Here is a 22,358-nt window from a genome sequence, read left to right on the forward strand (position 1 = left end):
TTGAAAAACATCAGTGTTGCCTTAGCAGTATGTTTGGGATCATTATCTTGTTGTAGGATGAAACACAGAAAAGATGTTTTTATACACTCCAGAACTGATTGTGCAACTGCTGTCAGCAATGCCATCATCAACGAAGATAAGTGTGCCAGTACATGTGTCAGCCATACATGCCCAAGCCATAATACCCCCACTGCCATATTTAACAGATGAGGTGGTATGCTTGGATTTTGGACATCTCCTTTTCATCTCTTTGCTCTTGACATCACTCTCTCATCAGCAGTGAAGGTCTTCCTTGGCCTACCAGTTCCTTTCTGATTACTGAACCCACCAGTGTGTTCTTTCTTCTTAGTGATATTCCAGACAGTTGACTTAGGTAATCCTAAGGTTTTACAGATGTCTCTAATAATGGTTTTTATTTTTTTTTCATCCTCATAAAGTTTTTTTTGTCTTTCATTGGCTCAACTTTTGTCTTCATGTTGTATAATGGTAACTACAATACAATACAATACAATACAGTTATATTTTTGTGTAGCCCAAAATCACATAGGAAGTGCCACAATGGGCTTTAACAGGCCCTGCCTCTTGTCAGCCCCCCAGCCTTGACTCTCTAAGAAGACAAGGAAAAACTCCCAAAAAAACCTTGTAGGGAGAAATGGAAGAAACCTTGGGAAAGGCAGTTCAAAGAGAGACCCCTTTCCAGATAGGTTGGGCGTGCAGTGGGTGTCAAAAGAAGGGGGTCAATACAAAACAATACACAGAACAGAACAAATCCTCAATAAAAAATAAAAAAAAATTTTTAGAAGTAAAACAAAAAATAAAAATTTTAGAAGTACGGAGGAGCCACATTTTGGATTAACTGGAGGATGTATAGAGAACAGTTTGAACATCCAGTGAACAACGCATTGCAGTAGTCAATCCTACTAGAGATAAATGCATTAATTAATTTCTCACAATCCTGTTTATTTAGAAAGCACCTTAATTTCCTAACATTTTTAAGATGGAAGAAACATGTCTTGGACAACTTTGTAATATGCGCTTTAAATGACATGCTAGAGTCAAAGATAACTCCTAGATTGCGGGCTGATTCAGTAAAATTAATTGGGATTCCGACTGAGTTAAATGATGACAAAATATTGTTATGATCAGAGTCATTCCCTCCAACAATTAACATCTCTGTTTTATCTGTATTTAAAGACAAGTAGTTCTCATTCATCCACTCCTTTAATTCGCTAACACAACTAATTAAAGACAACATCAGAGAAACCTCATTTGATTTAAATGAAAGGTATAACTGGGTGTCATCTGCATACGAGTGAAAATTAACATTATGTTTCCTAATGAGAGATCCCAGTGGAAGCATGTAAAGTGAAAACAGTAAAGGTCCCAGTACTGAGCCCTGCGGGACACCATATTGAACTTCTGTGTATAATGATGGAGTACTGTTAGCACATTTCTGTACATATTGGAATCGGTAATATCCAAAGGTAGTCTGTGGATAGAAGCAGGCCAAGGAATCTATTGTCTGAACTAATGAAGTGATGAAACACATCTGAGTATTCACAAACACCTGTGATGCATGTATAAAAGGTGTTGTAATTTCTAATGAAGATGGTGTGACAGAAATGTATGCAAATACCCTTAAAAGAACGTCTGCAATGTGCACTTTAATCATGTCTTGATTGTTTGATTTCTAATTTTAAACTGTGGAGCAGAGGGGTAAATCAAAGAAAAATGTTTTATTGTTCCAAACATTATAGAGGGCACTAATAATATATTCAAATAGCATTTACAACTTGCCTCAGCCTGTGGATAAGTCACCAACTATCACACAAATGAGAAGCTTCAGTACCAGCTGCAGGGCAGACTATAAAGGGGCTTTTCAAAAAAATTCTTAAATGAAATACACTGATAGGCCGTAAAAATTATATTCCCATGTAAACAAATGAAACAAGGGAATGAACTTGATGAATCGTCAATGGTTGTGTGTTCCTGATTCAAATGATTGTCTGGTAATCAAAGATTACAGAATTAACGGCTTCCTTTGTGAAAATGATTACTGGCTCCATTCCTAGGCATCCAACTCTTTTAAAGCAGGGAGGAGTGAAGACAGAGGGCAGAGACTACACTAGAGATAGTGGGGATGATGTGGTTTTCTTGTAGGTGTAGAGGGATTTAATTGGAGATTGCTGATTGGAGCCCATGCCCCCACAATATTTTGACATCTTAGTATTGCATCAAATTATCACTACAATTTTGATTTAATCAGTAAAATCTAAACTTCTTAATCAAAGTTGCCATGCAAATAGAGAAGCAATTGGTAAGTGATTTGGGTTATGTGTTTTTGGCATAGCAGAACTGCATTCTTAATGAGGCTCAAAAAGAAAATTAGGTGTGTTTCGTCACAACACACATGCAATAAAATCAGAAGAATCTGCAAATTATTAAATTCAAATGTAAGGACAAACATATGCCTTACTTAGTACACAGTATTTTAGTGTCATACAGTATGTTGGTTGTTCATGTAAATCACCAAAAGACTGCAGGTGATTGATTAATAAAACTTACTTTCATGTCTTGCTTGCAGGGGTAATTTTCACTAATGGGGAGCGCTGGAAGCAGCTCCGCCGTTTCTCTCTGTCCACATTCAGGGATTTTGGGATGGGGAAGAGGAGCATTGAGGAGTGGATCCAAGAGGAAGCCCGGTATCTTGTAGAGGAATTTCAAAAAAACATAGGTGAGTAGAGCTAAATGTTCAATAGCAAATTTATAATGGCAAACACATCTTTAAGAAAAAGCAGATTCAAGAGGAACTCAGACTGGAGCCTTCTCATTATCGTTCTTCATGCGTCTCTTGTCTGTGTCTTCTTCAGCAGCATTGAAGGTGTACCTCCATGGGGCTGAGTAAAACCCATATTTAAATATCCTGCCATCCTACTCTGTCTTAAAGGCATTTTTCTAACTGCATACTTAATTTCTTTTTTAGATTAAATCAAGATATGTTTCTTTTATATCTATTGGAACAAAAAAAATGTAAAATTAATTATCAAAATACAGCATCTCATTCAGCTGGTTTTTGAAATTGAAAGTATTTGGTTTTATCTTGCCCAAGAGCAGGTGTGTATCTCAGGTATGCACTACATTGAAATCATGTTTGAGAGTAATATTTTAATAATTTAGGATACCTCTTTAAATATTGCAGTTTGGAAACATAATGTCTTAAAAGGGATCCTGTTTAAATTAGAAGTTAAGGTTTTCAATGATCATTATCATAATCAGGAAAAAAATTACAGTTGACCTACAGTATATATTGCTTCTAAATATCACCTCATCTAAAGTTTGTTCTTCACTTGTGTTAGGTGTTTATGGCTGCTTATGTTCACAACAATCTTATAATTGAAAATGTAGGTTCAAAATTGCATGGATGGGTATTAATTTCTTGAAGGCCAGGTATGAAGAGCATGAGGGCTGTTTTTATGGTTTATTAAAGAACTACCATGAACACTAATGAATTACTTGTAGTAACAAGTACTGTATGTTAAAAGTTTTAAAGCTGTACTTAAGAGAAACTTAACTTTCCAAGTTCACATTTTCTATAAACCATAATGATGATTGAACAACTGTGGTGGGCTGGCACCCTGCCCTGGGTTTGTTTCCTGCCTTGCGCCCTGTGTTGGCTGAGATTGACTCCAGCAGAACCCATGACCCTGTGGTTGGGATATAACGGGTTGGATAATGGATGGATGGATGGATGGATGATTGAACAAGAAGTTGGTTATGATGACCTGACTATAGAAATCAAATCTAACAGATAACAGTGATGGAATGAAAACATTTTGTTTTTTGTTTTGAGCTCTGCTGACAAAATAAATTTCTTTTGTCCAATGACAAAAGTGGGGGATTTAAGGGGAGGAAAGTTGCAGGGGGTAGAAAGAGTGAAACCAAGTATGTTATGTAACAGAATATGTTTACCAATTAAGAGGAGACCATTCAATCCATCCCGCTTAAGTGGTTAGTTTATTCTTAAACTGTCCCCTATATTATTTAAAAATTTTCAAGGTCTCATTTTCAGTTTCATAACTAAGTAGTTCATTGCAGATTTCCCACAAAACTTTGTGTAGATTTTTTGTAGCAATTACTGGCTTCAGTATTAAATGCACTTCCATTGAACTTGTGTCACAGAATATCCATTTTTCCATCTATCGGTCTATTTATTCTCTAAATCCAGATATCCAGAGCAGGGTTTTGAAGAAACTGGCATCCATCCCAGCAAGCACAGAGTACAATGAAGGAGCAGTTCCTGGACAGGGTGCCGGTCCATTGCAGAGTAAACACACATTTGGACACAATTGAAAGATTTGTGGTGGATTAGTTTTAGGAATGCCATTATTGATTTTGAAAACCTGGTTTGAGTCCAAATACAGCCTTCTCTGCTAAGGAGGGTTGATTATCCTATCAGAGAAGAGCATCACCTTTATCCTGTGATACATTTAATTGTTCTTCTCAGCACAGAGATCAGTCTTTCTTGTTATCAAAACCTAATCACAATTCTCCAGATACAAATTCAATAGCACATTACAGACTTGGAGCATAACATCCACTAAATTTAATACTATTCACAGATACATACTCCGGGCACTGTAGATTTCTCTTTACATTCCAAAGATGTTAATATTAGATCTATTGGACATCTTAAATGACCATTGGTCAGTGCATATGTGTGTGTGATACTGGGCTCAGTTGTGAACTAGTGCTTTCAAAAGGGCTGGCTTCTGTCTTGCACTTGATTCTGCTGGAATAGGCTTACACCATCTCAGGATCCTGAACTGGATTTTAGTTTTTACAATAAAACCTAATATTTTATTCTCATTTTTAATGTCTTCTTCATCTTTTATTGATGTAAAATATGAAACAACATCATTTAATGAAATATAATTGTGTTTAACAATTCAACTCATTGAATGCTATTTGTACAGTTTTGGACAAAACCCTGTAAAAGATTACAAATAGAAAGATTAGTCTGACTATGATCAGCATATGTGAAGTATTCCTTGGAATGGTCTGCTAGCTATCTCTCTCCTTCACCTATGTAGGTGGCCCGACACATCCTACAAGAGATTCAGTAAATAAGAATTTTAGCAAAAGACTCATTATTTAATATTAAGATTTCCAGTAGGGCCAGATACAAGGGTATTATTGGTGACATAGTTGTAAGTGATACAGCTTCTCCTTTTACAGCTGAATCTGCCTGTTGAGGAATTAAGCTCTCCTCCGTGAATTGAACTGTGGACAAGAAGTTTGCCTAGGTTAGGTGGTCAAGAGTAGGAGATCCTGGAAGAGTAATGAAAAAGGCTCCTGTGGAAGGATTAAAGGAATTTTGTTTCATAGATAGATAGATAGATAGATAGATAGATAGATAGATAGATAGATAGATAGATAGATAGATAGATAGATAGATAGATAGATAGATAGATAGATAGATAGATAGATAGATAGATAGATAGATAGATAGATAGATAGATAGATAGATAGATAGATAGATAGATAGATAGATACTTTATTAATCCCCAAGGGGAAATTCACATACTCTAGCAGCAGCATACTGATAAAAACAATATTAATTAAATAAAAATGCAGTGCAAGTTAAAAAATGCAAGGTGGAGAGTGCAAGGCAGGTATAACAGTCAATAACTTTGTATAATGTTAATGTTTATTCCCCGAGTGGAACTGAAGAGTCGCATAGTGTGGGGGAGGAACGATCTCCTCAGTCTGTCAGTGGAGCAGGACAGTGACAGCAGTCTGTCTCTGAAGCTGCTCCTCTGTCTGGAGATGATACTGTTCAGTGGATGTAGTGGATTCTCCATGATTGACAGGAGCCTGCTCAGCGCCCGTCACTCCGCCACAGATGTCAAACCATTACCAGTGGGAGAAGGAGAGTGTTTGGGTGTAATGAGAGGGTCAGCATTGCTGAGGCTCCTCTTAGAGTGAATGTTACAAGGTCTCCTTCTGGCTTAATGGATGGCCCTGTCCAGATGGCAGAGTCTATTAAACTATGAAAGAACTCGACAGTTTCTTTAGCATGCTAAGGGTGGAAGGAGCTGTAAAGGAGGTAACTGTGTGAGTCAATTGGATTGTAATAGACTCAGGTTTTAATTACTGGAAAACTGATAGAACAATTAATAGCAACAAACAGAGTCCACAAAACCCAAACCAGATAATTCAAAGGTTTAAAAAGAAAAGAAAATTTATTAACAAATACTGCTAAATAGCAGATGAAGGGAAAAGGATGATACCAAAAATACCTAAGATATCTGGCATTCATAAGTGAAAAATGTGGGGTGGTTGGTCCATTATTGCACTGTTCATAACATTTGTAGCAGTAGAGGCGTGAGTCCACCTCTTGAACCCTCAGGTACCACTCCAAACACCAGGTGAAAGTATAACAACTATTTATTTTTAAATGATTACGTGCACCAAGCACCCTCCACTCCACACTACTCATATAATTCGCTACAATAATCACAATACCAATCCTCCTCTCCCAGACACTTAGCCACCCTACCTCCCAGCTCAGCTCAATGTCTAGGCTTTCCCAGAGTCCTTTTATATCCCCTGACCCAGAAGTGGTTCCTGTTCAAAACCCACAAGTCCTTATTGCTTCCAGGCTAGGGTAAACAGTCCTTTTCTTCAACCCGGGAGCACGTCCTTTCTTCCTGTCATGTGACCATGACGTACTCCCGGGTTATAGGGCACATAAGAGTCCACGAGCCCCCCTACAGCGACTCCCGGTGGCCCCCAAGGTATCCAGCAGGGCTGTGCATAAAAACTACAGAGTCCATGAGGCCCTGTTGGAACTCGGGGCACGTCCATGCTGTTGGAGAGCTCCTCCTGGCGGCCTGGGGTGAGGGCCGGAATAAGAAGCCGGCAATCCATCACACATTCCATTACTCACAATACAGATCACCTTTCTCTTCATTCCTCTGCCCATCTGTCCACCATTTCTCTTTCCTCCTAACCCAAGCTGAACCTGTTTATCATTAGCCATCTCCCAGCTTCAAATTTTCCTCTGTCCTGATTAAAAGATGCTTTTAAACCTAGGTCCAGAAACACACTCCAGGCAACTCTTACCAAATGCCTCAGAGTTACCAGGCCACCATTCAAAGACCTGTTCTTGCTCCTGAGGAGTTACAAATTTGCTGTTCTCCCATGTAGTCTTTTGTGTGTAAACCACAGCATCCTCAAGTAGCCTAGAAACCTTAACAACACTGCAAAATCTATTTTTACCAGTCCTACCTTTACAATGTATGAAGTAGTGGTTATGATTAAAGTTGTAAGACATAACTCTTTATTTAAAAATTATGTAAGTGTTACTATGTGTGCTGTCCCTTTCTTGTAATCCCTCTTTAGTGACATTCATTTATTATAACATTTCTGACTCTTTCTGAATAAATACTGTCTCTGCAGGATAAGTGAGCTGTACTTCTTTATTTTTATGAATAACTGAAAAAACAGCATGCCTAAGACCCCACAGTGTCCCCCATATTCAGCTGCCCTTGTACCATGTTGCCAAAAAACCAGCATGAAACTGAAGGAAAGGAGAATTGTCATTCTAGTTATCCATAAGAATGCACAGACAGAACTTAACAGCTAAAGATATCAAGCAGTATTTCATAAAGTGACAGGAAGGTTGCAATAAATGCATATAATCTTTGGGTAATTGCTTTGAATGCAACAACAAGTAGTAATGATGCGTTTACATTATTCTGTAAAATAAATGCTAAGTTTAAAAATTTCTCATGATCCATTGTATGTATGCATGTTGTTTTTTATAAAAAAATTGCTTCCTAAAATTCTTTAATTTAAAATGCCTACAAATATCTATTTGAATTTTAAGTAAAAGTCATCCACATGTTTAGTCCTTCCCTTCTTCCTTCTCCATTGTCTACTATACATTAGTTGAAAAGGTATAATTTTATCTGCATTTTAATCTCCTGTACCCTTTCTGGTACTTTGATCTTTGCAGGACACCCCTTTGATCCCACTTTCGTCTTGAGTCGTGCTGTGTCTAACATCATCTGCTGCATCATATTTGGGCAGAGATTTGAATACCACAATGATAACTTTCTTCATCTGCTGTCCCTACTCAATACAAATGTGCGATTATTAAGCAGCCCTTTCACTCAGGTAAGAAACCAGTTTAAGGCTGGCCAGTGCATGTTTAATTCAGGCCTTATCCATTATTGACTAAACATGTTAGCTGTAAAGGCTTATACTTGATAGGTATGAACCTGAAATTCAAATAGCAAAAGAAGACTGATTAACTCATCACAACTTTTCCTGTGGGCTCTGTCACAAAAACGACCAAGAGACATTGAGAAGATTTGGGGCAGCCACCCATATAATATTTCCCGGCTGCAAAATTGATTAAATAGAACAGACATGTTCACACAACTGAGTCCAAAACAGAACTGACTGCTGTCTTAAGATGGTGGTTTTTTAAATGGAAGTAAAGGAAGTGATGTCATCAGGACTGGAACCGGAAGTGGCATCGTTGGCTGCCCCAGGACCAGGCGGAACTTCCCGATAATGGTCTGCAAGGAATTGAGAAAGAGAATCAGTGCACCTCACCACCCCCTTGGTTAGGCGTGGAATTATGTTTATTCAAGCCTTTTAGTTGTCCCCTAATCGCATGTGTGTGACAGCTAATAACCTTGGACGGCACACTCCTTACAATGTGGGATGTTAATCTAATGAAGGAAGCACAAATTACCACTGGCTGTTTGAAAAAAAATATTTGGCAACCAAACTTGCCCAAAAACATTGTAACAAAAATACATAAAATAATTAATAACTTCAGAATCAAGATTGGTACCGATTAAAAAAAAAAGTGTATCTCCTAAAATGATAGAAAAAAGCACATAAAACATTTAAAAAAAAAGTTTTTTTTTCTTTCCTGAAGAGTTTCATTTATATTGATTCAGATTTTGAACATGTAGCTGTTTTATGTCAAAAGGTCTCCATATTGCCATGGGTCATGTGGCATGTACCACATTATAGTGATCTGAATTAGTACAAAAAATTATGACACTCATGAATAACTAACACATAATATGATAGCAGGCATAAAATGTAAATGCATAAAATTGAAAAAAAAAATTGAAATTATGTTGTCAAAATAAAGGTCAATAAATGCAAAGAATTATTAAACATAGTAAATCAATCATAAAACAATTAATAGCATTATTTTCAAGAATGTGACATAGCTGAAGCTAGACGTGAGTGCCTACTGAAGGTAAGTAGCTCCTATGAGTGAAAGCATTACACTAATGAAAAAATAAACAAATTTATAGAATGTACCAAGCAACTGTGTGATATAGCGGGTCCACAGCTCTCTCAGCAACAACCTCTTTTAAATAAATAATCACTGCGCTCACGGTGTAGCGAGGAGGCGTGGTAGTGTGACTGAAGTGTGTTCCCGGGTGGATTCGTGCTGCGGACATTTCTCACCTAAGTGCACAGGTGAGAGACGGTCCGCTCCGTAATTGCTCCCAGGAACTGTTGATTGCCACAGCTGCCCCGTCCATTATAAAGAGAAGCATGAGCCGTTTTTGTTAGGGAGAACAAAAAAAGAAGATGGAAAAAGAAATGAAAGAGACAGAGGTTGCTGGAGAGCACGGAGCAGGAGAAAGCCGGTGAGAGAGAGAGAGAGAGAGCGCAAAGGCGAGCGAGCAAGAGAGAGCAGGCTCAAGTGCATCTGGACAGTGGGCCCTAGCGAGGTGTTTAGCTAGCACCTAGGGCAGTTGATTGTAGTCACTCCCGCTGAGCATTTGGAGAAGAGCGGGAGTGATTAGCAAGGAATGTGACTCACTGTTGAAGACAGCGGGAGTCGGGAGACTTGGCTGAGAAGTCCTTGGTGTGAGCGTCCTGGACATCAAGGACTCCAAGTCTCAGGCATGGGATGAGAGTGCAACCGAAGCCAGGATCGGGAGGCCTCCAGACCTGTGTGAGAGAAAGGTCAGCTGCAGAGAGAATGTCTCTCCTGCTGCAGGGCCCAAATGGGAGAAGCAGGTGAGATGCTAGTGTAAAAGAAGCACCTGGTTTGTCATTGTTTTTAAGGACTGCTTCCAGCAACGTTTAAACCATATTTTGGTTTTAAAGGATTGTCTTTCTATTGTTATTACCTCCACGTTTTGTTTTTATGGATTATTTATTTATTGAAGATTTGAATCACTGCATTATTTGAACACTCTTTTGTTTGATTGATTGTAAATAAAAGCACTGTGCACTTTTTCATCATCCCCTTGCTCTATTGTTATTGCCTCACTGTCTAGCTCATCTCGGTAACATTATCGACGGGGTTGGGTTCAAGGGCTCCCAGAGGCAAGATGGGAGCATAGAGCCGAACCCGCATCGTCACAAACTGGCACTGCTGTAATGTGATTACATTCAGCCTAAAGTCCAGCAATGCCATATCATCTTCAGCTAATCTGTCTGTGTCTGTTTTCAGGACAATAATGTTTCAGTGATTTATAAAGTACAAATATTGAAACTGCTAATGGTAGTATAGAAGCTGAGATAATGGATTGAGCACAAACAGATAGCAATTTTACTTACCTTGAGACATACTGTATGTGGTTTAGTAAATATGGTGGCAGATGAGAGTGGCCTTCAGGATAACTGATGGACAAGCCAAAACTGGGAAAAGTGATGAATCTTTTGTTATTCCTTTTGATTTAGTTGTTCAACGTTTTCCCAAGCCTCATAAAACTGATGCCAGGAGTTTACAATATGATTTGGAATAATGCCAATTACGTGAAGCAGTTTATCTCAGAGCAAATTGTGAAGCACAAAGAGACACTGATGACTGACAGCCCTCGAGATTACATCGACAACTTTCTTATCAGAATGAAGCAGGTAACTCAAGAGCAAAGTCACACAAGTAAAGAAGTGCAGATACTGAAATGAGTTGGATTTCTAAAACAAAATAATGACATTAGGACTAAAAACATGTCTATCATTGTTACATTATTTAAAGGTATACAGCATTAGAGACTCAGTTCCAGGTATGTTATAACATTTCTTAATGCTACCAGCTTTTGATTTGCATGTTAGAAGTAGGGGTCATGAGGTGCTAGCAAGTATCTTTTTGGATAAATTAATTTAGGTTTGTAGGGTCATTATTGTCACAAAAACAGAATACAGTGAAATTCTTATTTGCATGTACCAATCAACATGAAACAAGTCAGGGCCATCATTAGTGAGTATAACAACCTTACCGTCAAGCTTTTGCAGTCTTTAACAGTAAAAAATATGTACTACTGGGAGACAAATTACATTTTCTCAGATAGATACAGTAGATTCAAAAAGTTTTCAGAGCCCTTCACCTTCTGCACACTTTATTATGTTGTAGATTTCATTTTAAATTTATACCTATCTATCTACACTCAATAACCACCTGTAATGAGAAAATTAAAACATGTTTTGAAAATTTATTAAAATCAAAAACTAAACACTAATTCACATTAATATTTGGATGCTTTGCTGTGGCGATTTAAAAATTGGTCAGATGTATCCTATTTGTTTGAATTATTCTTGAAATATGTCTGTAACTCGATTGGAGTCCATCTATTTCAAATTGAATTGTTTGGACATCATTTGGAAAGGAATATAGAAGGTCCCACAATTCACACTGTATGACAAGACAAACTCAAAGCCATGAGGTCCAAGAAACTCTCTGTGATCAAACTCTGGTGATACACAGATCAGGACAAGGGGAAAAAGCAATTTCTTCAGCTTTGATTGTTCCCAGGAATACAATGGCATCAGTAAAGGTGGAATGGAAGAAGTTTGGAACCACTAGGACTCTTTCTAGTGTCACCTGTCTGGCCAAACTGAGTAACCAGGATATAAGGGCCTTGGTCAGGCAGGTGAGCAAAAACCAAGTGATCACACTAACAGAGTTTCAGAAGTTCTCTGCTGAGATGGGACAGTCTGTTTGATAGATAGATAGATAGATAGATAGATAGATAGATAGATAGATAGATAGATAGATAGATAGATAGATAGATAGATAGATAGATAGATAGATAGATAGATAGATAGATAGATAGATAGATAGATAGATAGATAGATAGATAGATAGATAGATAGATAGATAGATAGATAGATAGATAGATAGATAGATAGATAGATAGACAGATAGATAGATACTTTATTAATGCCAAGGGGAAATTCACATACTCCAGCAGCACCTTACTGATATAAAAAACAATATTAAATTAAAGATTGATAATAATGCAGGTATGGATGGATGGAGATGGATGACCATCTCAGCAATACTCCATCAATCAGGCGTTTATGAAAAAGATATTAATCCTGCTTGCTGTAACTGCTGCAAAAGGGGCTACTGCAGATTAGTGAACAAAGCTCTGAATATTTTTTTTTTTCATTTTAAAAAAAAATTAAAACTTCTAAAACCTGTTTTCACTGTGTCATTATAGGTTTTTAAGTGTAGATTGATAAGTGAAAATGCTAAATTTATCTATTTAAAATTAAATTTACAATGCAATAAAGTGTGCAGGAGGGGTCTGAATACTGAGAAGATAGATAGATAGATAGATAGATAGATAGATAGATAGATAGATAGATAGATAGATAGATAGATAGATAGATAGATAGATAGATAGATAGATAGATAGATAGATAGATAGATAGATAGATAGATAGATAGATAGTGATTTACATTCAGAAATTCACTTGCTACAGCAGCATCACAAAACCAACTTCAATTATTTCATTTTTTAACATTTGTTTTTCACCTGTGTGGACCTAGACATTTCAAAGACTGAATACTTACAAAAGCAGAATATTTCCTTTTTTCTTGCGTTTGCATAACATAGAAAAAAATATTTTGATTTTCTGAACTTTAAAACTAAAAATTACTCAGAGGGCAAATTTTAGATAAGGATTTGTTATTCATTAAAATTACACAGTTGGTCAATGATTTTGAATTATTTTGCAAGGTAAGGCAATGCATGTATGAATGTATTCAATATGTTTACGGTACTCTGTAGGTGTACAATATATGAATACTGTCCTGTGTTTGTAGTAAATGTATGAATGTAAAAATTCTAAAGTGAGAAATATTCATAGTTGAAATTTTTCTTCAGTATAAAGAGTGCCCCAGGATCTGAATACTTTTTGCAAGGTACTATTTGTTTTTCAGCTCAGTGGTGCAGTGGTAGTGAAGCTTCCTTACAGTAAGCAGGCCAGGTTTCACATCCCAGGTCCTCCCTGCATAGAGATTGCATGTTCTCTTAGTGCCTGCATAAACTGCCTTGCACTCTGTGCTAGCTGGTATAAGTTACAGCACCCCCTGCGACCCTGTTCTAGACTAAACAGATTAGTAACTGACTATTTGTTTGAATATATACTTAGGGTGGCATGGCATGCTTGTGTTCAAGACTGCCTGTGCACGAATCTGGTATCAAAGGTTTAAATACTGCACTTAGATTTTTTTTCATGCAGAGTTTGCATGTCTCCTCATGTCTGTGTGGGTATTCCTCCAAAGACCCGGTAGTTAGGTTAATCATCATTTTCCAGTTTGGTACTGTGTTGTTGTGTATATGAGTGGACCCTGTGATTAACTGGTGTGCTCTCCAGAACTGCTTAATGCCTTATGCACAGTGGCCATAAGAATGAAAAATCAAAAAAAGAGATCTCCTTAATAATCTCTTTTTTCATTTCCCTATGAAAACAGTGAGATCAGAAATAAATAAAACAGAGACATTTTCTTTTATCTCCTGCTTCTCAACATTTTCCTCCTTGAAACAAAATAAAAAATCTGTGATAAAGTTGCTTCTTAAATGAAACATAAATGAGAATCTCTCTGAAGTCTCACGAACCATCAAAGATCAACCTTTGAGCAATAATATTTTCCTATGGGTGCTGCCAAAATAAGCACTGGCCTTTCACAATTCTGACTTGGATCTTTGTATTATATTGATTTATTCAGCACTTTGATTTAGCATACCAACATCTCATCCTACCAAGCAGTAGACATTTACTACTTTATCACTAAATTCTTTTTTTTTCTCAAGTTATTCAGACAAATCCTAATCTGTAACCGAACAAAGATTGGGGATTATGGGTGAAGCTATCCAGTTTCTGGTCTAGGCAGAGTGAGCTATTCTGCTACAATACACTTCTGGATGGTTGTAGCTGTTAGTATGTTTTCCTGCCCATAGAACAGACATTAGGTATAATGGGAGGATTAAAACCCAGGGATGACACAATTTTGTCTTTTTATTAGAATGGTCCACACAAGCCTACTGAATTTACAAAACTAGATAATCAGAAGATGATGATGATACAGGTGGCCCAGGTTTTCAAAACTGTGACTGTGTCTGGTTTTGGGGGTGACATTGTATGTTACAGCCAAATATTTAACCTCAGACCTTGGAAACTTGTTACAGCATTCTGAGCCTTTATTCAGTGAACAATGCTACACAAAAATAAATTCAATTAACTTTACAGATTGACTAATTTTTCGCTGCAGATGTCATCTCATTGAATGCTTATTTTCTCTTTCTTATATCCCTTTATTCACAGGAAAGCGCAAATCCTTCAACAGAGTTTGATGTAAACAACTTGTTGATCAATGTTTCCAATTTCTTTACTGCTGGAACTGAGACAACCAGCACCACTCTACGTTATGGACTTCTAATCCTCATCAAATATCCTCATTATCAGGGTAGGGGGCCATTTTTAACTAAAACGTGCAGCACATCCTTATGCATCTTTATGAAAATGCGCAAATAACCTACTGGGAATGCCATATCTGTCTGTCTTTGTGTGTGGGGCTGTGTACCTTAAGCCTGTGAATATATACACAACACTGTGTGAAAAATCAGGAAAATAACTGCTAATACTAGTTATTGGTGTGTAGCTTTGTATTGTGTGTGAGTAGATTTGATGCTGAGAACCCCGCAGTGTGGCAAAGCAGTATGAATTGCAGTTCTGAGATATCTGAAACTTTCAAATTGAAAATATTTCTACACTTTTCAAAAGTAGTATATAAATTAGGCACTTGATATCCATGTAACTCTTGCAGTTCACACTTAAGTCTCATTTTTGTATTATTATTACATAATGTTAAAAGAAATACTCTTGTATGAAAATGCTGTACTGATCAAAGTGCTCCCTCAGGCATCTACATTGTCACCTCACCCTATGCGTAGGCACTTTTCTATTTTTCCTCAGTGGGTTGTCATTGTCATGGACACTTGCAATTGGCTGATGCTTGAAGCACTTCTGTATTTTTACTTGATTGTTCTTTTTTCTCTCTTTTTTTTTGTCACGTTGTTAGAAAAGATTCATCAGGAGATTGACTCTGTAATTGGCAGGGAACGCCTTCCTTTTGTGGAAGATCGTAGAAATATGCCTTTCACAGACGCCATGATCCATGAAATCCAGAGGTTTATTGATCTCCTCCCCTTGAGTATTGCACATGCAACTACACGAGATATCAGCTTCAGAGGATACAATATCCCAGCGGTATGGCCTTAAGCATTTTTCTCTACCTTATTTAGAAAATCTAAATGTAATTTCTACATCACACAGGTTACTCTGAAAACGAGTAAAAGTTTTCAAAATATGGATAAGACTTGTTGGGGCACCCCTAATTATACATTGCATATCGCAGGTTCAACTTTATTGATGCTTTTAAAATTTTGAAAACATGAAATAAGTCCCAATGCAGTCACTTCTGCACAATACTAAATAAGTTCAGTACCCACAGCCTGTCAGACTAGGACATAACCATTAGTCCTGGGATGCACATTGTTATATTTATCTGCACATCTTCAAGTGCTGCTATCAGTTTCGAAGTGTGGTGAGCAGAATTGCACATCATAAAGTCTAAGAATCAGTCGCTTGATTTATACTGAACGGCTTTTACAATATAACCTAATGTTTTACCCTACTTTCTCAATGCCTGGATTTGATTCCAATGCAGTCTTCCTGAGACTAAATGGGTTGTACTTTTGATTCTGTCAGAGTAGGACATGTCCTTAAAGTCCTCTAATGAACTTGGTGGCTCTCATTGGCACAGATTCAAGTGCTGCTATGTCTTTTTTGTACCGTTGTGACCAGAACTGAAGACAATACTTCAGATGTGGTCTTGGTAGTGTATTAATGATGAGGATGATGATATTGATGAGATAATGAGAATGTTGAATCAACATAAACTTCTAAATCTTTGTCACAAGTGGCTTACTGTAAGACAGTATCTCCAATCTTGTATTTTTGATTAATGTTCCATATGTCTATATGTAGAACTTGTCAGGTTTCTACTGTGGCACGCGGCTGGGGGTGGCACCCAGCCGGGACGCCCAGGAAGACAGGAGGAGGGCGCATGCCTCCTCCAGACCATGAGGGGGCGACTGCCCTGGTTCCTTTGGGGGCCACGGGTGCAGGGCTTGGAAGCCCAACCCTGTAGGGGCCCGTGGTCTCCGTCAGGGGGCGCCCCCATGCCTGAAGGACCCGGAACCCCAACACTTCCACCACACCAGGAAGTGCTGGGGGAAGAAGACTGGGAACACCCGGAGGGCTTCCGGGAACACAGCCAGCACTTCCGCCACACAGGGGTGTGTCTAGGGAGTGTCGGGGATCACCTGGAGCCCATCCAGGTACTTATAAAAGGGGCTGCCCTCCCTGTAAAGGAGGACTGGAGTCAGGTGAGGAGTGGACAAGGTTGTGTGCAGGAGAGTGGAGCGGCCTGAAGAGCAGGCAGAGACTGAGAGAGGCCTGGACTTTGGAGGAGTTTGGTGCTTGAGGCACTGGGTTGTACACTTTATTGGACTGTGATTATGTATAATAAACGTGTGGTGGACTTTAACATGGTGTCCGTCTGTCTGTGTCCGGGCAGCCTTATCACACTACATTAAAGTGCATTTTTCAAATGTTCACTCTATTTGAATAATGTTTTAAAATGTTTATAAACAATGTCCTTCCTATTTTTGGGTTTCAACAGGTTAATCCCATCAAGTCATGGATCCCAAAGCACATTTGATTTTCTATTTCCTTGTTCATAAACTAATTGTCCATCTATTACTCTATACAAATAAAATAGCATACCCTCATGGTAGGCCCACCTGATTCTCAGTGACGACCAGTTGGTGGGAAAAGACAGCCCCTGCACCTCAGCCAACAGGGAAACATATTCAGAAGTTAAAGGCTTTTTCATTTGCTGATGGACCCATTTACCCTTTAGCCCCAATAAAAGCTTTACAAACAGACAATGTATTAAAAAAAAAAAAAAAAAAAAACACCAACGCTTCACTTTAGAACATAATTTTATGTAGCAAATTAATATAAACCACAATTGTGAAAAAATACATTTGACTTGAAAAATAGCAAACATATCCTTTAAGTTCTTATTGCACAACTTTTTTTCTTGAGCATGAAAATCTCAGGAAAAATAACTTTTTTGGCTTTTGTGATTAGTTTGGTTTCAAATTCTCTTTTATGAACAAACATATGCAATTGTGTTTTTCAGTTTTTTATAGTAAAATAAACTACAATCAAAGTGTCTTCCATTTGCCTTAACTAGCAGCTATCTTTTTTTTTTCCCCTGCAACTGTCCTTAATTCAGCAACAGCACTTAAACAAATGCAAATTAAAACGCCACTACTAAGCAAAGGCAAAGAATCCTAAAGCACACAATCTGACTTGTCGATTCCTGATGTGCCTTATTTGAAATTGAAGTGAACTCTTCTTTAGAGATACTTTCTGGGACACTTTCCTAGTGTTCTGATGCTAACTGCATTGTGCTGTTCTGGTGCTACTCAAACATCTAGCCCTGTCTACTCTGTGATGAGCTGATATGCAGCTGCTTCCCTGGGCAGCCCGTATCAGCTCGTACAATATATAATGAAATAATAAATAAAACAAAATGCCTATTTAAGTAAACAAAATGTTAGCTAATTTACTAATGCTCAGCCAATGTTATTTCTTAGTCAGATAAAATAAAGAAATATTATCTAAAACCAGAGATATAAATTGACATTTTTATGGTGTTAGTTTAATTTCATTTACATTTTCATCATTTTATTTTTTCATCTAATGAATATTTCTTAATTAAATCAAACTTAATGACCACAGTGAAAGTTAATTATTTCTTCATACTTATATATTTTTTCCTTTATTTATTTACTTTCACTACTCATGTGCATTTGTCAGTGTAGCTTCAACCAAATTAACCTGTCTTTTTTTTCATTTTCTTTTTTGGCTACAGAAGACAGTGGTGTTGCCTGTGTTACATTCAGTGCTGTTTGATAAGACACAGTGGGAATCTCCTTACACCTTCAATCCAAGACATTTCTTAGATGAGAACGATCAGTTTAAAATAAACCCAGCCTTTATGCCTTTCTCAGCAGGTAAACGATGCTCAGTTATGTACAATTAATGGGGACAATTATTTTTTGCTGATGCACTGTGGCATAGAGCGTAGCACTAATGAATCATCAAGCCAACATCCAGGTTTAGAATCCCACCACAGGTTGTAACCTGAGTGAGGTTTCATGTTCTTCCTCTGCATAAGATTTTCCTTTAGGTGTCCCACTTTCATCCCGCATCTCATGTGCATGTGGTGAATTGGTGCATCCAAACTGTGGCCATTTAGGTGTACGTGTGCATGAATGGTCCAAAGAATGAACTAGAGGACTGTGCAGGATTGACTCCTTTGTGGTGCCTAATGTTATGCTGATTATTTGCAACCAATTGCAAACAAGAAATAGATTTGAAAGATGAAGCTTTTATGTTGACATTCAAACAATAATTGCAACATACCATCTTCACATAACATAATTTGACCATGAAATTGCCTATACTATTTTTATTTTATTAATTTTCATTGTAATCATTCCATACAAACAGATCAATTTATAACCCAACAAATTTGAAAACAAATCAAACCCCACCCCCTGAGAAGGAGAGCTTAGCTAAAGGAAAATTTCTTTAAGCTTTTTAATAAGGCAAACATTAGACAAAAGAAGGGAGAAGTAAATATCTATATAAATAAGAGATGGAGAAGGGAGTTAAATGCAATAATAGTTATTTCTCTTATTCTAAAATAATATTGATTAAATCCTGCCATGTTTTGAAAAAATTTTGTACAGGTCCTCTAACTGAAAATTTGATTTTTTTCCAATTTCAAATAATATAAAACATCAGTTTCCCACTGACTTATAAGAGGAGAATTAGGATTCTTCCAATTTAACAAAATAAGTCTGCGTGCCAAGAGTGTAGTGAATGCAATCACCGTTTGCTTGTCCTTCTCCAATTCAAGTCCATCTGGAAGGACACCAAACACAGCTGTTAGTGGGTTAGGAGGGATTGTGATACTAAGGCTGTCTGAGAGGCACTTAAAAATTTTTGTCCAAAATGATGTTAGTTTGGTGCAGGCCCAGAACATGTGACCCAGTGAGGCAGGAGCTTGGTTGCAGCGCTCGCAGGTTGGATCCTGGCCTGGAAACATTTTGGACAGTTTTAAGCGAGACAGATGAGCTCGATATATAATTTTTAGTTGAATAATTCTATTCTTTGCGCATATAGAACTCGAGTGAATTCTCTGCTTTGCTACCTTCCACTCCTTTTCTGATATATTGATTAAGAGATCTTCTTCCCAATGTCCTCTTGGGTCTTTGAAAGGTAGGGACTCTAATAAGATTTTATATATTGCGGAAATAGTGTTTGTTTCCTCGGAATTGAGCAGTATTTTTTCCAGCATGATTTGACCATGAAATTGAAAGCAGACTTTAGTTGGTCTTTGTTATATTTCATATTTTTGTGGACATTTCTGTTATCTGCAATGCACCTTGCATTTTTTAACTTGCACTGCATTTTTATCATTCTTTAATTAATATTGTTTTTATCAGTATGCTGCTGCTGGAGTATGTGAATTTCCCCTTGGGAATTAATAAAGTGTCTGTCTGTCTGTCGGAAACCTGCAAGATTCACTGTTCTGCCATTTAGAGCCTGTAGTGGTGATATGCATCTAATTTAGGTGTCTTCATTGTTTTATAGGAAAAAGAATTTGTGCTGGTGAGGGTCTGGCCCGCATGGAGCTCTTCTTGTTTTTTGTTGCCCTACTACAGAATTTCTCTTTTTCATCATCAGAGGACCCTGAAAAGATCGACCTCAGCCCACATGCCAGCTCATTTGTAAATACTCCCCAGGCATATAAACTCTATGTCCATGAACGTTAGGAATAAAAGACCATTAAAATGTAAATATTTATGAATTAAGTGAATAAATTAACCTAGCTCTGGGTGAACTAAAATATTCAAAAATAACCTGGGTGATTATATTTGTCAAATAGCTTAAAATTACATAGAGGATCATTTTGGGTACTGTCTAATTAATGTGATTGTGGATATTCCCTTGGGGTCAATAAAAAACCGCCCTGTTCTTCCTATTTTATATGATCTTTCTATTTATATTTTATAAAGGGCCTTTCCATTCTCTTTCTTTCTACATTTTTAGTTTGAATCAAAAAACATAGTTTGTTTCATGTATTCTATGTCAGTGTCCTGACTTGTACTTACCCAAAGACCACTGGGTTGCTACTAATGCTATTTTATCTTTTCTTTTAAAACATAATGTCATCTGCATTCATTGTGTTGTCTTGTATTGTTATGAGGTTAAATCAAATGGAGCAATTCTGGTACTACACTAAAGAAAACATTTCAAAATAATAATATTTGATTTTAATGCTCAGTAACTGTGTACGTTTAAAACATTACAGAAAAGTGGAACAAAATAAAGTAGCCAGAGTGCAGATTTGTCTAAACAATTGTTTGTTGAAGTTAAATTAGAGAGATTGTATTCCTTGAGTACTAATTCATTTTGATCGCATTGCAAAGATCTGTTTTCATTTATACATTAAGGAATCGTTTTCAGCAGATCCCTGTCAAAAGAGTCAAATTACATCTAATGTGAATTCAGTGTTGTATAATAATAAAATGTAAAAACCATTAAGGACATGAATACTTTTTAGAGGCACTGTATTTTAAGCATAAAATTAATTTGAACAAAAAGTCAAAATTGAAATGTGGACATATAATTAACTTTTCTCAGACTCCTCACAAAAGCTAGGTATTTCTAGGCAGAATTGGATTTAATGATTTGATGGCCGAAGGCAAAAATAGGAATGGGGCCTCTCATAAATGTCATTGATCACACTTTTCCATTCTTATTAGTGTAAGGGGTGGACAAACATTTTTTGGAAGTGGGACAAGTTGTTATGTAATATGTAGGTGTGTCAATCAACCCGGGAAAACTATCATATGTAGTAATGTCAAAAAGTAAGTCTAAAAACAGTTTCTATAAAAAATTGCTTGCATTATAAAATTCAATATTCAATATTGTGAGCATTGTTCAACAACTACAGTAACGGTAGTTTTATGTCACAATTCTGGTCATGAACCTGAAGCGGCTTTCTTCTGCACAAATGGCGGACATCAAATGAATTGCTGGATGTCGCGATAATTTATTTCGTAGATTAGAATCTGTTAGTGTACTCTATAAATGCTTTTAAGTAACTTCATTTTTTATACCACCTGCACATAATTGAATTTGGTCCCTCATAATGAAGCCATAGCAGTATGTTTGCAAAGACTTGGAAAAAAAATTCTAACTAATGTGCAGTCTGTAGAAATCATGAAAAGAAACTCTGGTTATTTTGAATTATTTTGAATTTGCCCCATTTCCAAGGTATTCAATTACTTTTAGCTGCAAAACATTTGGCAGGTTGAACACATTAATATTGAAAGGAGCTTGAAAATTAAAAAAAAATTCAAATTCACAATGAAAGATGACAATCTGAGATGCATGTCTGGCAAGTACAGGAATAATCTACAGTATTACTATACGTTTTCTACTTTAACCCTGCACACATTTAGACCTGTAAAGTGGCACTCTTTGTGCTGATTTATGCACAGAGCCAAAGTGACACCTGAAGTTTCACTTTCAGAGTGCTGCTACTGTGGGGAACAGCCCGGACACAGACAGGCAGACATCATTGTGTCACCCAACACACGTTAATTTACAGTCCAAAACTATTTACACAAGTGCCACACAACCCCAAACTCCCCCAAAGTCCAGGCCAAACCACACAATGCCTCTCTTCTTCAGGCCGCCTCCTGTCTCTCTTTCAAGACCTCATCCGTCTTCCACCCGATTCCAGCCCTCCTGTGAAGGGAGGCGGCCCCTTTTATGAGCACCTGGATGTGCTCCAGGTGTGTTCCGGCAATCTCCCATCGACACGCCCCAATGTGACAGAAGTGCCGGCTGCTTCCCCG

At 37.4% G+C, this 22,358-nt stretch overlaps 1 protein-coding gene across 2 annotated transcripts in view; it reads left to right on the plus strand.

The window, feature by feature from the left end:
* LOC114648013 (cytochrome P450 2C25-like) overlaps positions 1–22,358 on the plus strand; it is a 110,915-nt gene that overhangs the window by 27,081 nt on the left and 61,476 nt on the right. The window contains exons 3-9 of one of the 2 annotated variants that reach the window (XM_028796771.2): positions 2,585–2,734; positions 8,021–8,181; positions 10,735–10,911; positions 14,608–14,749; positions 15,365–15,552; positions 18,293–18,434; positions 20,083–20,478. The exons of the other annotated variant lie outside the window; for it this stretch is intronic. Of the exons in view, the coding sequence (XP_028652604.1) occupies positions 2,585–2,734; positions 8,021–8,181; positions 10,735–10,911; positions 14,608–14,749; positions 15,365–15,552; positions 18,293–18,434; positions 20,083–20,264 (1,142 nt within the window). The 3' untranslated portion in view covers positions 20,265–20,478. Of the gene's footprint in view, positions 1–2,584; positions 2,735–8,020; positions 8,182–10,734; positions 10,912–14,607; positions 14,750–15,364; positions 15,553–18,292; positions 18,435–20,082; positions 20,479–22,358 lie in introns of those variants that run through there. 2 annotated transcript variants of the gene reach the window in all.

Source organism: Erpetoichthys calabaricus, chromosome 1 (genome assembly GCF_900747795.2).
Source record: "Erpetoichthys calabaricus chromosome 1, fErpCal1.3, whole genome shotgun sequence".
In the NCBI taxonomy this organism is placed as follows: Eukaryota; Metazoa; Chordata; class Cladistia; order Polypteriformes; family Polypteridae; genus Erpetoichthys; species Erpetoichthys calabaricus.